A 16074-nucleotide genomic window follows, 5' to 3' on the forward strand; every position below is an offset into this window, starting at 1 on the left:
CCACAAATGGAAACCAATAGTTATTTCACTGCTCACTATACATTGTTATCACATATAACTAGACCCACTGTTATTTAAACGTTTGTGATCATTAATTTCAATGATTTAGGATAAAAAATTATTTTTAGATGATGTTGCTATCATTAGATAATTTACAGTTTCCCATAGACTATAAGGCTATATATAAAATGCTAGAATATTAGGGCCACAGAGGGGAAAAAAAACACAAGTCATAATATTGTAACCAGTTGTTTTAAAGGAGGACAGTTGTTAAAATGACAGATGTGGGGCATTTCGTGAAATTGTACTTCAGTATGGTTTCATAAACAAAGACATGCTGATGTGCCAGAATATTAAGTATCACATTGTCATAAGTATCAAAACTGTAAAAACAATATGTAGCTTTTCTGCAGAAAGAACCAGCCTCATAAATTTATGACTTTATCCTTTTTCTTCAGTGTGGCCCTAGTACTCTGTCATATAAACAAATACACATTCCATATGAATATAAAAACACAATGTGTAACATTATGTTCCTTTATTGAATAAGGACAAAACAAAGCAGGTAAACCATCAGCTCCTTTCAAAACTGAAGTCACAGTGACTCTACAAGATGGAAAGCACAGAATCTAAGCATATTATACAAAATGATACATATACAGACCTTTGAATGTGTATAACACACCCTGCATGTCTGCACACTAAAATAAATGCAGGACAAATCCATACACATCAACTGAACAGACAAATGAATGGATGCAGTAGCCTCCCTGCAGCCTTGTATTACACACAGTATACCGCACAAACATCATAAGAGGCCAAATTCGTCAAAAAACGAACCCAAAAAAACCCAAATTCCTCTGCCACCGCAGGACATATTTAACCAAAATTGAAAGCACACATACTAACTAAAATAATTCAACACATATTGGTCCCTCAGCAGCCGACCACTGTCGTCATCAGGGAAGATTGCCGGATTGTCCCAGTCCATGGCTGGTGGCACTCTGGGGGCCCTCTCCTTCCTCAGGCAGGCCACATTGTGGAGGACAGCACAAGCCACAGTAATATCACATGCCCTAACAGGGCTGACCCTTAATTTGTGAAGGCAGTGAAAGCGTGCCTTCAGGAGGCCAAAGGTCATTTCAACTCTGGCCCTGGTCCTGGCATGGGCATGGTTGTAGGCCTGCTGTGCTTCCTGGGGGTCTGTGAAAGGTGTCAGGAGAAAAGGCTGGCAGCCATACCCCCTGTCTCCCAGCAACACACCAGAGAATTCACCTGTCAACACAAAATCTCATCATTACTACCTCATAAACACAGTGATATTCTTGACACAGCCATGATGGTTATAAATAGGGGTTGTGTGGCTTACCTTGTGATAGGCACTGATAGATTTCAGAGGCCCGAAAGATTCTGGAGTCATGGACTGAGCCAGGCCATTTTGCCACAACATTGCTGATCACACAGTCAGCATTGCAGACCATCTGAAATCATAAGATGAGGAATATTACACCAATCAATGCACATCACTGGCAATGCAGAGTGTTCGTCAATGGACAATATCAAAAAGTTATGTTCACCTGAACATTAATGCTGTGAAAGGATTTCCTATTCACAAAATCGGCCTCATGGGCACCTGAGGGGGCTTTTATCCTTATGTGTGTGCAGTCCACTGCACCAATGACATTGGGGAAACCTGTCACACAAAGTAATGAGTATCCTACTATGTGTTAACAGTTGTCCTGTAATTTGTAGATCCTCTTACCTGCAATCCTATAGAACTCCTCTTTGATGTCACAGAGTCTTCTGTGGCCAGGGAAGGAGATGAAGACATCTGCTAATGCTTTGATAGCCAGACACACACTCCTTATTGTGCGGCAAATTGTGGCCTTGTTCAGCTGTTCTGCATCCCCCACTGAGTACAGGAAGGCTCCACTAGCAAAAAAACGCAAGGCCACACAAACCATTTGCTCCACACTCAGTGCATGGCTCCGTGCAGTGCGGTGCTTAATCCTGGGACCCAGTAGTCTGCATAGATACCTGATGCCATCTGCAGAAAACCTGTATCTTTCATATAGATGGTCATCAGGGAAGGCCAGTGGGTCCAACCGGTCCCTGAAGACCCTTTCTCACCTGAAGGCTCTCCTCAGCACAAGTGCTTCTTCATCCACCACATCTCGCACGAATGGGCATGCCATTGTCAGAGCAGAAAGGAACACACAATTTTGGGCCTTCATATAGGCTAGTGGCCACACCTGGTGCTGGGGGGGGTGGGCAAAAGAGGGCGATGCCTTATAACGATGACTTGGTTGTACTGATTGCTGGGAAAATAAAAAAAACCTTAGAAAGATGCCACCGTCCTGTGTGCTCACAATAAGAGCTCATATGTCATGGCTCACTTGACTTTACGAGAATATACCTAATTTTTATTTTGAGCTGTGTCATCTTCTTGGAGCTGGGGGAGGAAAGAAAAATAATGATTAATACATTTGTGTTACAGTTAGCATACAGTGTACATTGAAGGCATATCTCACCTCCCTCTCAAGTTTTTATATTTCAAGGTCCAGTTTCCTAATTGTCCTCTTTTTTATTTCGAACTCCAGTGCAAGATTTTCCATCTTTTTCTTCTTGTACTGAATGTCTATGTCTGCCAGTTCTATTTGGCACCGGAGGTGGTTGCCATACAACTTTCTGATAGCTTGTGAGCTCTGTGAACACAATACAATTAGCGCAGCTGGAATTTGGCAGGATGTGGTGTCCTTTTATTAATACGCACTATGTTGCCAGGCTGGTTTTCCCACTGTATAGCATCTGGGTCCTGTAAAAGAAATTAGATTTTTTGATTTTGATGAGGACTCCTCACCATTGTAGAGTAAATAGTACTTTCACAGTCTTAACATGATACCTCATGCCTTCTGGAATCCAGAGAGATGGTCTCCTCCTCATCATCGTCTCCATCATGTGCTGTTGCTGCTGCACTGGGGCCTTCACCCTATCACATTTAATCGGATTCATATTGAAGCTAGTAGACAAGACATGCCAGGCCTACAGTATGCCTTTGATGGAGTACTCACTGGATCAGCATCGTCTGGTGCTTGTGCTGGTGGCTCTAACAGGAACACAGTGCTGCCAGACACTGCAAGGCAATAGGTAAACCAAAGTCAGACAGTCCAAATTGATTCAATATGAATGTGGTTGTATCCCATGTAGAGATGGAAGGACATACCTTGAATGAAGCGGGTGGCATCTTGGGAGGAACCTATGCTCGTCTCTTTCCCCCCAGGGATCCCCTCTAAGACGGGCCTGCCTTTATTTAGCTCCAAGGCCATGTCCTCTGCTGTGGTAAGGTCAGCCTTTGGTGACCCACCACCCGTGCCTTGTCTGTGGGTATTCTTTTTCACTGCTAAAACAGTACAGACAATGTGTGAGCAGGCACCTTCTGGGTACAATATATGCTTGTGCTTTGTTAAATATTAGTCAGGGACCATACCATTCTGCAGAATGTTCTTGTATTTGATTTTGACCTGCTGCCATGTCCGTTTTGGCCCGTTCATGTTTAATCTACACACACACACACACACACACACACACACACACACACACACACACACACACACACACACTTAATGGAGTCACACTGCAAAAAATTACTTGGTATTTTTGTCTTGTTTTCAGTAAAAATATCAAAAATTTTATCATAGCTTTATACAGTGTGATGGAGTTACTTTACACAATTTCACTCATATCTGCAGTGCATTTCAATAAAAAAAATTAACCGTTTCATAATTACAGTACAACTGCATTTTTGGAGATGTGAATTAAATATTTGAATTGTAATTGTGATGTTTCAGCGGAGCGGTGAGTGTGTAATTGTGCACTACTTACGCATTCAGGCGGTCTGCAATACTTTGCCACGCTTTTTCTCTTTGCTTTATCACTGTGGCGGTGTTGCCTTTCTTCTTAATTATATCTTTTACCTCCTCGTATGCCTCCATGAGGATTTGTGCTTCCGACGGGGAAAAGTACGCGGCTCTAGTTGCCATGGTAAATCAGTTAATCTGTGATCTGTGGCGGGGTCTATTTGAGTGAGCCGTGAGCGCGCACCTATCCAGGATTGGTTTCACCTGGCTTAATGAATCCGTGTCTGCTCATCCTGGCTTGGTCTTTGTGCAACCAATTAAGCCTGGACGCACATGTTTTGGCTTCATTGAGCTCAGCTGAGTCATTTATCCCGGATGTCTTAATTCTACTTTTGTGCAACAGGCCCCAGGTCTTCAGCTTGTCAGGCTAATTGTGTGTTGTTTTGATGGCTCAATGCCGATTGAGTAAGCAACTGATTTGTTTGTGGGTCCCACTACACTCAGCTCATTTACAGATGAATAGTTTTGAGTACTCCAGAGGGGTCATGGAGTTATGGATGCTATTCACAGGCAACCAGCACAATATGAGTGTGCAGTGCAGGATGTGGCAGGAAGCTAAACTGTAGGGAAGAGTGGGGTAAATTGAGCCAAAGGGTTAGTTGAGACACCCCTTGTTTCTAAGAAGCCATACACAAAATTAATCATTTTACCAAATATTTAGGAAGAGGACTTCATGAAATTAAGAAACAACATGGAAAAAGTGGTAAACAAGTTACGTCCCAAAAAATGATTTTCACCAAGTCAAATGAACGTATTGTGTTAAGAGGTTTCATGATGCTTGTATCTAAACCAAAGTAGATAATTTTAAGATTGTTCTATACATCAGTTGGGGTCTCTATAAGCTTCGATGCGAGGTTCTGAACCTAGAATGAAAGGAAAAGGGCATACCTAGTCAATTGCACAAGTGAATGCATTCAAACAAAATGTCTTCTGTATTTAACCCAAACCCTCTGAATCAGAGATGTGCAGGGGGCTGCCTTAATCGACGTCCACGTCATCGCCGCCCGGGGACCAGATGTTGTTGGGGGTTAACTGCCTTGCTCAAGGGCAGAATTGCAGATTTTTCTACCTTCATGGCTCGGGAATTCAAACCAGTGACCTTTTGGTTACTGGCCTAACTCCCTTAACTGCTAGGCTACCTGCCACCGAAAGTGCATCCTTGTAGCTGTATGGGCTAATCTAGTCAAAATGTTTGCCTTGGGGTTGAGCAAATTGAAGTGTTTTCTTCCCAGGCATAACGCTAGTCATTATCGCTGGGAAATGAGCTAACACCACGGCCTGGCCCATATTAAAAGTATCTGTTAGGTGTTAAGCCTGTATTAAATTTTTTTAATTATTAAAAGACAAAAAAGTGATTGTGTTGAATTGTGTTTGGGAAGTAAAGACAGGCATGGTTTTATAAAGGTAGTGGTCATATTTAATTCTGTACATACATTTGTAGGCAACTCAACTTACCCTGTCCTTATGCTCAACTTACCCCATACCCAGGGTAAGTTGTGCCAAGACACAATAAATAATAAAATATAAGAACACTAAATGGCTAAGTAGAATAGAATAAACATTTAGCATAAGTATAATATAGAAAAGCATGTGTTTTGGGAAAGGGGGGATTGGGGGCAAGTGTTTACATTGTGCAGTGTTAAGCAGTCATAAGAGTCTGGACAAGCTATGTTTTCAAAACTGTAATGTTTACATGTATTCTAATTATTTCCAGGGATACACAACATCCTGAAATATATGTAGATATCTTTGTTTGAAAGAATGCTATATTTCCCAGGACGGAGTGATGCTGAATGTAAAAAATGTCTCAATTTACCCCACTCCCCTGCATGAGGAAATTCGAACTCCATGCGTGGAAAGGAGATAGTAACAGCCTGCCTGGATTGTGTGATTTGAGCCCATCACCGAGACTACAGTATGTTCATAATGTCGGACTAGGCCCCAGACTGACACTGAGATACTATGTACATAACGTCTGCCTGCATGGAGGCTGCATCACATCCGGCCGTGATTGGGAGTCCCATAGGGCGGCGCACAATTGGCCCAGCATAGTCTGGGTTTGGCCGGGGTAGGCTGTCATTGTAAATAAGAATTTGTTCTTAACTGACTTGACTAGTTAAATAAAGGTTAAATAAATAAATAATACATTTGCCTCCCCATTACAAGTTTTAGGTCACCACATCCTCTTCGACTGCCTCTCCTGCACATGAACTATATGGTACATGTGACATTATGAATGACTGTGTGTATATATATACACTGCCCCAAAAAATAAAGGGAACACTTAAACAACACAATGTAACTCCAAGTCAATCACACTTCTGTGAAATCAAACTGTCCACTTAGGAAAAAACACTGATTGACAATCAATTTCACATGCTGTTGTGCAAATGGTATAGACAACAGGTGGAAATTATAGGCAATTAGCAAGACACCCCCAATAAAGGAGTGGTTCTGCAGGTGGTGACCACAGACCACTTCTCAGTTCCTATGCTTCCTGGCTGATGTTTTGGTCACTTTTGAATGCTGGCGGTGCTTTCACTCTAGTGGTGGCATGAGACGGAGTCTACAACCCACACAAGTGGCTCAGGTAGTGCAGCTCATCCAGGATGGCACATCAATGCGAGCTGTGGCAAGAAGGTTTGCTGTGTCTGTCAGCGTAGTGTCCAGAGCATGGAGGCACTACCAGGAGACAGGCCAGTACATCAGGAGACGTGGAGGAGGCCGTAGGAGGGCAACAACCCAGCAGCAGGACCGCTACCTCCGCCTTTGTGCAAGGAGGAGCAGGAGGAGCACTGCCAGAGCCCTGCAAAATGACCTCCAGCAGGCCACAAATGTGCATGTGTCTGCTCAACGGTCAGAAACAGACATGAGGGTGGTATGAGGGCCCGACGTCCACAGGTGGGGGTTGTGCTTACAGCCCAACACCGTGAAGGACTTTTTTCATTTGCCAGAGAACACCAAGATTGGCAAATTCGACACTGGCGCCCTGTGCTCTTCACAGATGAAAGCAGGTTCACACTGAGCACATGTGACAGACGTGACAGAATCTGGAGATGCCGTGGAGAACGTTCTGCTGCCTGCGACATCCTCCAGCATGACCGATTTGGCGGTGGGTCAGTCATGGTGTGGGGTGGCATTTCTTTGGGGGGACCGCACAGCCCTCCATGTGCTCGCCAGAGGTAGCCTGACTGCCATTAGGTACCGAGATGAGATCCTCAGACCCCTTGTGAGACCATATGCTGGTGCGGTTGGCCCTGGGTTCCTCCTAATGCAAGACAATGCTAGACCTCATGTAGCTGGAGTGTGTCAGCAGTTCCTGCAAGAGGAAGGCATTGATGCTATGGACTGGCCCGCCCGTTCCCCAGACCTGAATCCAATTGAGCACATCTAGGACATCATGTCTCGCTCCATCCACCAACGCCACGTTGCACCACAGACTGTCCAGGAGTTGGCGGATGCTTTAGTCCAGGTCTGGGAGGAGATCCCTCAGGAGACCATCCGCCACCTCATCAGGAGCATGCCCAGGCATTGTAGGGAGGTCATACAGGCACGTGGAGGCCACACACACTACTGAGCCTCATTTGGACTTGTTTTAAGGACATTACATCAAAGTTGGATCAGCCTGTAGTGTGGTTTTCCACTTTAATTTTGAGTGTGTCTCCAAATCCAGACCTCCATGGGTTGATCAATTTGATTTCCATTGATAATTTTTGTGTGATTTTGTTGTCAGCACATTCAACTATGTAAAGAAAAAAGTATTTAATAAGAATATTTCATATTTCATTCATTCAGATCTAGGATGTGTTATTTTAGTGTTCCCTTTATTGTTTTGAGCAGTATATATATATATATACACACACACAATATAATATACTTTTATCAGCATGTAATGGCCAAGAATAGTCACTGTAGCAGCAAAACATGTGTCAAGGGAAAGGAAATACTGACATGACAAACATACACATAGGCCAGTACAACTAAGTTAAACCAGGCTGAGGTAAGCAGGTGAGATAAAGGTGCCAATTTGTCATATCTATCATCTTTGATTGGCTGAATCAACACCATTTTACCACCTATCTTTAACATTGGGTAAAAATGCAATAAATATTTTTCGTTTTGTCGCTACTTCCTCATTGTGTTTAAGAGAGCATGCCTGATTATGTTTGTTATAATTGCCCAAAGAGCGACTGAAAGTTGTTTGTGTCATCGAAAGTTGCCGTTTTGTTTTGCTCTGCGTAAAGTTATGTATTTTTGTATTGTATTTTTTCCTGTCTCACTGTGTTTGTAGCTAATGTGGATTATATGACTCTGGGGACGTTTGCATCAATGGAATCCCGCAAGCGCGTCACTTGAAAGGACGTCTGACTGAATATGAGCTGATTGGCTTCAGATCCTCGCCCCTGCATTGCTTGTATGGGAAATTACACCGCGCTCAAAACAACAGGGAACTCGGAAATCTCCGATTTCCGACTTCAGTGCGTTCAAGACAACTGTGAACTCTGAAATAAACGAGTTCCGACTGGGAAAAATCGTTTTGAACGATCATCCAACTAGGAATTCCAACTCGGGAACTCGGGCCTCTTTCTAAAGTTCCGGCTTTCCGTCCGAAAGATCACTGACGTCATGATTTCACCTCGTATTCTACCGAGTTCCCAGTTGTCTTGAAAGCACCATTAAAGGGGGCGTCCCTCTGACGTAATGGCAAAATAAAATTGATTGTATAAATGTGTTCCCAAGATCTCAATAACAGAACTGCAGAGCAACTTCAGATGCAAGGTAACTACGGATATTGCTTAAAATACTAGTGAGATATAAACAGGTAAGCAAGCTCTCAGCTTCCAGGTATTGCTTTCAGTATGATATTACAGTGCATTCTCTAAGTACATTTATTTAGGCAATGAATCATCCTTGCTATTTACTTTATTATTGACATTAAAACCATTTTGTCCTGAGATGCATACATCTAAATACATAAATGCAAAATACCTTAGAACTGGGGGCATGTCATCCACAGTTGATGGGAGGGCAAATAAAAGTTAGTCAGAAAATATATTTGCCAGTCAATTGCTGCAAGGTAAGTAAGAAAATAACAAGAAATTATCATTATACAATCATACGGTATGTTAATACTGTTATTCAGTTATAAGAATGCTGCATGATAAGACCAGTATGAGGTACTACAGGTGTTCCCACATAGTGCCTCTGTTGTGCACCTTCTGTGTCCTAATCTAATGTACTGCCATCTACACTATTTATAAAGCAATGTAACAGTCAGATAAAAGCATACTAGTGTGGCTACAAGGACACGGATACAGAGTCTCCCCGACTTTAGTTGTGCTGACAGACATTCAAATCAGTCTGTTACATTCAGTAGGGGGGTCTACACTCCTCTTCCTTCATTTGAGTCCCAGCTCTAAAAGCCAACCCCTTCAGATGTGTCAGACATGTAGTTTGGTGTGTTTTTAAACGTCAAGGATTTCCAGATAATGGAGATGTAGTTCTGGAACACACTTAACTATGCTTTCTAAGAATCTATGGGCAGTCAGGGAGGCTCAGACTGCCTTTTTCAAGTTTCAGGTTTTATTAGTGGTATGTATACACCGTCCAACTAAATGTTTCCTTGTAGGTTCCTTCTCGACAATGCAACAACAATAAGAAATATGTAATAAAAGATAAGAATACGACAAAGTAAATAGCTCAGTACAACAGAAAACAGTTAGCATAAGTTTAATACAGGAAGGCACAAATTATAGTCCAATATTTACAAGTTTTTTTGGGAAGGGGGATTGGAGGGCAAGTGTTTAAATTGTGCAGTATTTAGCAATCATAATAAGAGTCTGGTAGCAGCAGACTGTGTGTGTGCGCGCGTGTGTGTGTGTGTGTGTGTGTGAAGCCTTTCGATGACCTAGATTTGACAGTCCTCTCTATTCAGGGATTTGGCAACCCAGGGGAACAGGATGTCCACTCCAAACTCATTACTAGCTTCTAGAAGATTGTAGGATCTCCTAAAGTCAGCTCACACAGACCCTCTGTAAAATTGCCATAGTCCATTTTCTCACAGATAGTTGTCTGCACCTTGAATCCACAGAAATGAATGTCCCCCAACATGGAGCTCAGCCTTATGAGAACAGCCTCTACAACTCAGAGTCTCTGAACCTGGACCTTACCTCCAGGTTAGCTATGGATGTGAGTAGTCATGTGGACCAGCTCTCTGCCCCTTCTCTGACTAGCATCAACTCCCTGGTGGGCACTTACGCTGGAGAGTTTAATGCCTGTCAGATTGCCACAGCTCCTACCAACGCCTCGGACCCTGAGCCGCCCTTCAAAATTGATGACTTCCAGGTTTACGGCTGCTACCCTGGCACCTTGGCCCTGAGCTACTTCGACGAAGCCCTGTCTTCTGGTGGCTCTGACTTTTTCGGCAGCCCTGTGTCAGCCCAGTCTCCCTGTACTCCAGGTTTCCAGACCCAGCCTGCGTCAGTTTGGGACTCGCCCTTCGGTCCATACTCTCCCAACCCGGGCAGCTGGGTGGCTGATAAGACTGCATTAACACAGCCATCCTCTTTCTTCACCTTCTGTCCCGGCTCAGTTGAGGATCTGTCTCCTCTGGGCCAGCCCCAGCTGGCTGAGCAAGACCCCTTCTCTCTGGGCCATCAGCACCCCTCCCCCCTGTCCTTCTCCCCTCTAACCCAGGAGCCAGGCACCCTAGATGTCGCAGGCCTCATTGAAGGGAGAATGTCTGCGAAACCGCACAGCCCTACTGAAAACGAGGGTCTCTGTGCTGTTTGTGGGGACAACGCCTCCTGCCAGCACTATGGGGTTCGTACCTGTGAGGGCTGCAAAGGTTTTTTCAAGGTGAGAAGCTTTTTCCTTTCTCTTCAGTCAATTTCTTTCCATAACTGAGTGTCATTGCTTAACATGAACTGAAAAAGGTGCCGGTACTCATTTTGGGTGCCGGTACTCTTTATATTTAGGTGCCGGTACTCATCTTGGGTGCCGGTACTCTTTATATTTAGGTGCATGAGCTTCACAATAGTTTTGAGCTTATATTCTAAAAGAGTAGCAGTAGACAAATGCTGGTGTCAGTACTCAGCTCCGGTGAGCTCCTACCCAAGTCAAGCACTGTGTCTAATACATTTTAATTCAATGCAAAACACATTTTATACATGCATCGCCATTGCTGGACTGGTATAGAGACTGAGCTACGATAGCTAAGCTTCTTTTCTGTGTGCTTTGCAGCGTACTGTACAGAAAAAATCTAAATACGTGTGCCTTGCCAACAAGGACTGTCCAGTTGACAAGCGGCGACGGAACCGCTGTCAATTCTGTCGTTTCCAGAAGTGCCTGGCAGTAGGCATGGTGAAAGAAGGTGAGCCCTTCAGATTCATTTTACTACCACATCTCTCACCATAACCACTGTTCTTTCTCAGTTCTCAGTTGCTAAGACATTATCAATTTCTTTCTCTCTCTCGAAGTTGTGAGAACAGATAGCTTAAAAGGTCGAAGAGGTCGTCTGCCCTCCAAGCCAAAAGCAGTCCAGTGCCTATCGTCTGCTGTGTCTCGAGTCGACATCATTGCCTCTCTTGTGAGAGAATACATTGAATCAAACTCTGGTGTTGAGAAACTGGACTACTCCAAGGTAAGGACAACTGAAAATTCTCCATTGTGGTCTATCTATTATTGTTTTTGGGGATTATTAGGTCGCTGTTGGCCTAAATAGAACCATGAGAATGCAGAGCATTCCCCTAATGGAACTAACAGAACTAACTTCTTTCCTTCCTTTGTAATTCAGTACCAGGAGACTGTGGCCAGTCTGTCAGAGAAAGAGGACACTTGTGACATCAAACAGTTCTACAACCTCCTCACAGAGTCCATGGAAGTGATCAGGAAGTGGGCTGAAAGCATCCCTGGGTTCACCTCCTTCTGCTCCGAGGACCAGGAGCTGCTATTGGAGTCAGCCTTCTTGGAACTGTTCATCTTGCGACTAGCATACAGGTGAAAAGAAGAACCAAATGTTATCGCTGTTAAAAAAATAAAACACAAAAAAAAAAAAAACTTGCATAATCAGAGCCATGGCTTTGTTGTTTTGACATTACTCGCTGTATTGCTATGATTATACAGTACATGCATTATGGATATGACTGGGGTGATTGCACCCACAACTAACAAACATTGTGCAGATATTTTTGCTATAACAAACCCCCCCCCCACCCAAAAAAGTTAATCATCCCTATTATATTATATTCTCTTCCCAAGGTCCAACCCTGAGACAGACAAGCTGATTTTCTGCAATGGCATGGTGCTTCACCGGATGCAGTGTATACGGGGTTTCGGTGACTGGATAGACTCCATCATGGACTTCTCCCAGAGCCTCCACCGCATGAACCTGGACGTGTCATCCTTCTCCTGCCTCACAACTCTGGTCATAATCACTGGTGAGAGCTCAACCCACCTATGCTTACACGTCAGCCTGCCAGGCTGTGCTAGAGATATGACACCATAAACCAGTACAGTATGAGGTTGCAACATAGAGCCTGCAGTCAAGCTTTATGCTCACCCTAACCTGAGCTGCCTGAACAAGCTGAATATGCATGAATCTTGACACATAGGCCTACATAATGTTATTGTGTTACAGAATAATGTTAAAAATGACCTCTCTTTTTGGTGTTCACTCTGCTTTACCTGGTCACACACTCATGCCTTTTCTGTCTCCTGATTCTCCACAGACCGCCACGGCCTGAAGGATCCAAAGCGGGTGGAGGAGTTCCAGAGCCAGCTAATCACCTGTCTCGGAGATCATGTCTCCAGCTGCGCCCCCGACTCCACTGGGCCCAACTACCTTTCCCGCCTTCTGGGAAAACTGCCCGAGCTACGGACTCTCTGCACCCAGGGCCTGCAACGGATCTTCTATCTCAAGCTTGAGGACTTGGTCCCACCACCCCCCATAGTTGACAGAATGACCATGGACATTCTGCCTTTATGAGAGCGAGATAAAACAATACCGACTGTGCACTTGTGCTGCTAAAGCGACGATAAAGGAACGTCAAATGATCAAGCGGTCTCCGTGTTGAGTAGGGACAAATTAAGGAAACTATGCTCCCAAAGATTTTACATGAAAGTACTGAATTATACTGTAAGACTTAAAAAGATATGAAGCTATTCAAGCACTATCGTACTTGAGGAAAAATTGACCTCTCTCGTTCATTAGCAATGGCTGTAGTATGGTGATGAAAATGTGTCATAAATGAAATAGTTTTCCTTGTTTTAGTGCAGTATTTCAGACTTATGGCTTTGAGTGTGCACTAACTGTTAGTGTGCCACCAATGATCCACAACCAAAATGGTAGACAGTTGTCAACTGTGGGAGATGAGGTGGACGTGTGTCACGCCCTGACCTTAGAGATCCTGTTTATGTCTCTATTTTGGTTTGGTCAGGGTGTGAGTTGGGGTGGGTATTCTATATTCTATTATTTATATTTATATGTTTTGGCTGGGTAGGGTTCTCAATCAGGGACAGCTGTCTATCGTTGTCTCTGATTGAGAACCATACTTAGGTAGCCCTTTTATCCACCTGTCTTTGTGGGAAGTTTACTTTTGTTTATGGCACATAGCCTGTTGCTTCACGGGTGTTTTCTCGTTTGTTGTTTTGTTGGTGTCATTTTTTATAATAAAAGGAAATGCACGCTGACCACGCTGCACCTTGGTCCATTTCTTTCAACAGCCGTGACATAACTTCCCACCACCAAAGGACCAAGCAGCGTGGTCAGGAGGAGAGGACACGACAGAAACCTGAGAGGCAGCCCCAAAATATTTTTTTGGGGGTGGCAGATGACGTGGGCGTCTGTGCTGAGGGGTGAGTCCGAGACCGAGGAGGAATTCTTGGACCATTTGAGTGAGGAGTGGAGAGGGACGAAAGAGTTTGGAGGGGTTGGAGTGTGGAGCAAGACAGTCACTTTGAGGAGCATGTGACCCTTCAGGTACCATGCTTTGCGGTTACATGTACTGTGTCGCCGGTATGCATCCACAGCCCAGTGAGTCCTGTGCCAGCACCCCGCAGTTGCCAGGCTAGGGTAAGCATCCATGGCACGAAGCCTCCAGTGACGATCCCATGGCACGAAGCCTCCAGCGACGTTCTCCAGTCCGAGGCCCGCTGCGAGGGTCCCCAATCCGGGGTTGGCGACGAGGTTCCCCGCACCAGAGGTGCCACCAAAGTGGGGTGAGCCAGTGGTGGAGCGGGGTCTGCGTCCCGCACCTGAGCCACCACTGCGGATAGATGCAGACCCAGACCCTCCCCTATAGGTTTAGGTTTTGCGGCTGGAGTCCACACCTTTGGGGGGGGGGGGGGGGGGGGGGTACTGTCACGCCCTGACCTTAGCGATCCTGTTTATGTCTCTATTTTGGTTTGGTTGGGGTGGGTATTCTATATTCTATTATTTGCATTTCTATGTTTTGGCTGGGTAGGGTTCTCAATCAGGGACAGCTGTCGCTCGTTGTCTCTGAGAACCATACTTAGGTAGCACTTTTATCCACCTGTCTTTGTGGGAGGTTGACTTTTGTTTATGGCACATAGCCTGTAGCTTCACGGTTGTTTTCTCATTTGTTGTTTTGTTGGTGTCTTTTATAATAAAAGAACATGTAAAAAGCAGACTGTTAACAACTTAAATACCACCATGCTGTGCTATAATTCTAATACAGTAGATTCTGATCAACATAAAGGAATGTATTACATTTAAATCAAATCAAATTTTATTTGTCACATACACATGGTTAGCAGATGTTAATGCGAGTGTAGCGAAATGCTTGTGCTTCTAGTTCCGACAATGCAGTAATAACAAGTAATCTAACTAACAATTCCAAAACTACTGTCTTGTACACAGTGTAAGGGGATAAAGAATATGTACATAAGGATATATGAATGAGTGATGGTACAGAGCAGCATAGGCAAGATACAGTAGATGGTATCGAGTACAGTATGTACAAATGAGATGAGTATGTAAACAAAGTGGCATAGTTTAAAGTGGCTAGTGATACATGTATTACATAAGGATACAGTCGATGATATAGAGTACAGTATATACGTATGCATATGAGATGAATAATGTAGGGTAAGTAACATTATATAAGGTAGCATTGTTTAAAGTGGCTAGTGATATATTTACATCATTTCCCATCAATTCCCATTATTAAAGTGGCTGGAGTTGAGTCAGTGTCAGTGTGTTGGCAGCAGCCACTCAGTGTTAGTGGTGGCTGTTTAACAGTCTGATGGCATTGAGATAGAAGCTGTTTTTCAGTCTCTCGGTCCCAGCTTTGATGCACCTGTACTGACCTCGCCTTCTGGATGATAGCGGGGTGAACAGGCAGTGGCTCGGGTGGTTGATGTCCTTGATGATCTTTATGGCCTTCCTGTGACATCGGGTGGTGTAGGTGTCCTGGAGGGCAGGTAGTTTGCCCCCGGTGATGCGTTGTGCAGACCTCACTACCCTCTGGAGAGCCTTACGGTTGAGGGCGGTGCAGTTGCCATACCAGGCGGTGATACAGCCCGCCAGGATGCTCTCGATTGTGCATCTGTAGAAGTTTGTGAGTGCTTTTGGTGACAAGCCAAATTTCTTCAGCCTCCTGAGGTTGAAGAGGCGCTGCTGTGCCTTCTTCACGATGCTGTCTGTGTGAGTGGACCAATTCAGTTTGTCTGTGATGTGTATGCCGAGGAACTTAAAACTTGCTACCCTCTCCACTACTGTTCCATCGATGTGGATAGGGGGGTGTTCCCTCTGCTGTTTCCTGAAGTCCACAATCATCTCCTTAGTTTTGTTGACGTTGAGTGTGAGGTTATTTTCCTGACACCACACTCCGAGGGCCCTCACCTCCTCCCTGTAGGCCGTCTCGTTGTTGTTGGTAATCAAGCCTACCACTGTTGTGTCGTCCGCAAACTTGATGATTGAGTTGGAGGCGTGCGTGGCCACGCAGTCGTGGGTGAACAGGGAGTACAGGAGAGGGCTCAGAACGCACCCTTGTGGGGCCCCAGTGTTGAGGATCAGCGGGGAGGAGATGTTGTTGCCTACCCTCACCACCTGGGGGCGGCCCGTCAGGAAGTCCAGTACCCAGTTGCACAGGGCGGGGTCGAGACCCAGGGTCTCGAGCTTGATGACGAGCTTGGA

General features: G+C 44.6%; 1 protein-coding gene across 1 annotated transcript; it reads left to right on the forward strand.

Annotated features, from left to right (window-relative positions):
- The first annotated feature begins 8299 nt into the window (after window positions 1-8299).
- LOC110492115 (nuclear receptor subfamily 4 group A member 1) lies at window positions 8300-13412 on the forward strand. Its single transcript, XM_021566145.2, has 7 exons — window positions 8300-8739; window positions 10009-10775; window positions 11160-11289; window positions 11396-11559; window positions 11713-11915; window positions 12177-12355; window positions 12647-13412. Exons 2-7 carry the CDS (start codon window positions 10011-10013, stop codon window positions 12901-12903), a joined length of 1698 nt encoding a protein of 565 aa, XP_021421820.2. The 5' UTR covers window positions 8300-8739; window positions 10009-10010; the 3' UTR covers window positions 12904-13412.
- Window positions 13413-16074: the final 2662 nt, after the last annotated feature.

This window comes from Oncorhynchus mykiss, chromosome 16, assembly GCF_013265735.2.
Source record: "Oncorhynchus mykiss isolate Arlee chromosome 16, USDA_OmykA_1.1, whole genome shotgun sequence".
In the NCBI taxonomy this organism is placed as follows: domain Eukaryota; kingdom Metazoa; phylum Chordata; class Actinopteri; order Salmoniformes; family Salmonidae; genus Oncorhynchus; species Oncorhynchus mykiss.

Bases quoted from the DNA above. Each gene is read 5' to 3' on its own strand.
- LOC110492115 (XM_021566145.2), top strand. From the start codon at position 10,011: ATGAATGTCCCCCAACATGGAGCTCAGCCTTATGAGAACAGCCTCTAC. The intron at 10,776-11,159 runs GTGAGAAGCTTT...TGTGCTTTGCAG, and splicing joins GCTGCAAAGGTTTTTTCAAG to CGTACTGTACAGAAAAAATC. The intron at 12,356-12,646 runs GTGAGAGCTCAA...GATTCTCCACAG, and splicing joins AACTCTGGTCATAATCACTG to ACCGCCACGGCCTGAAGGAT.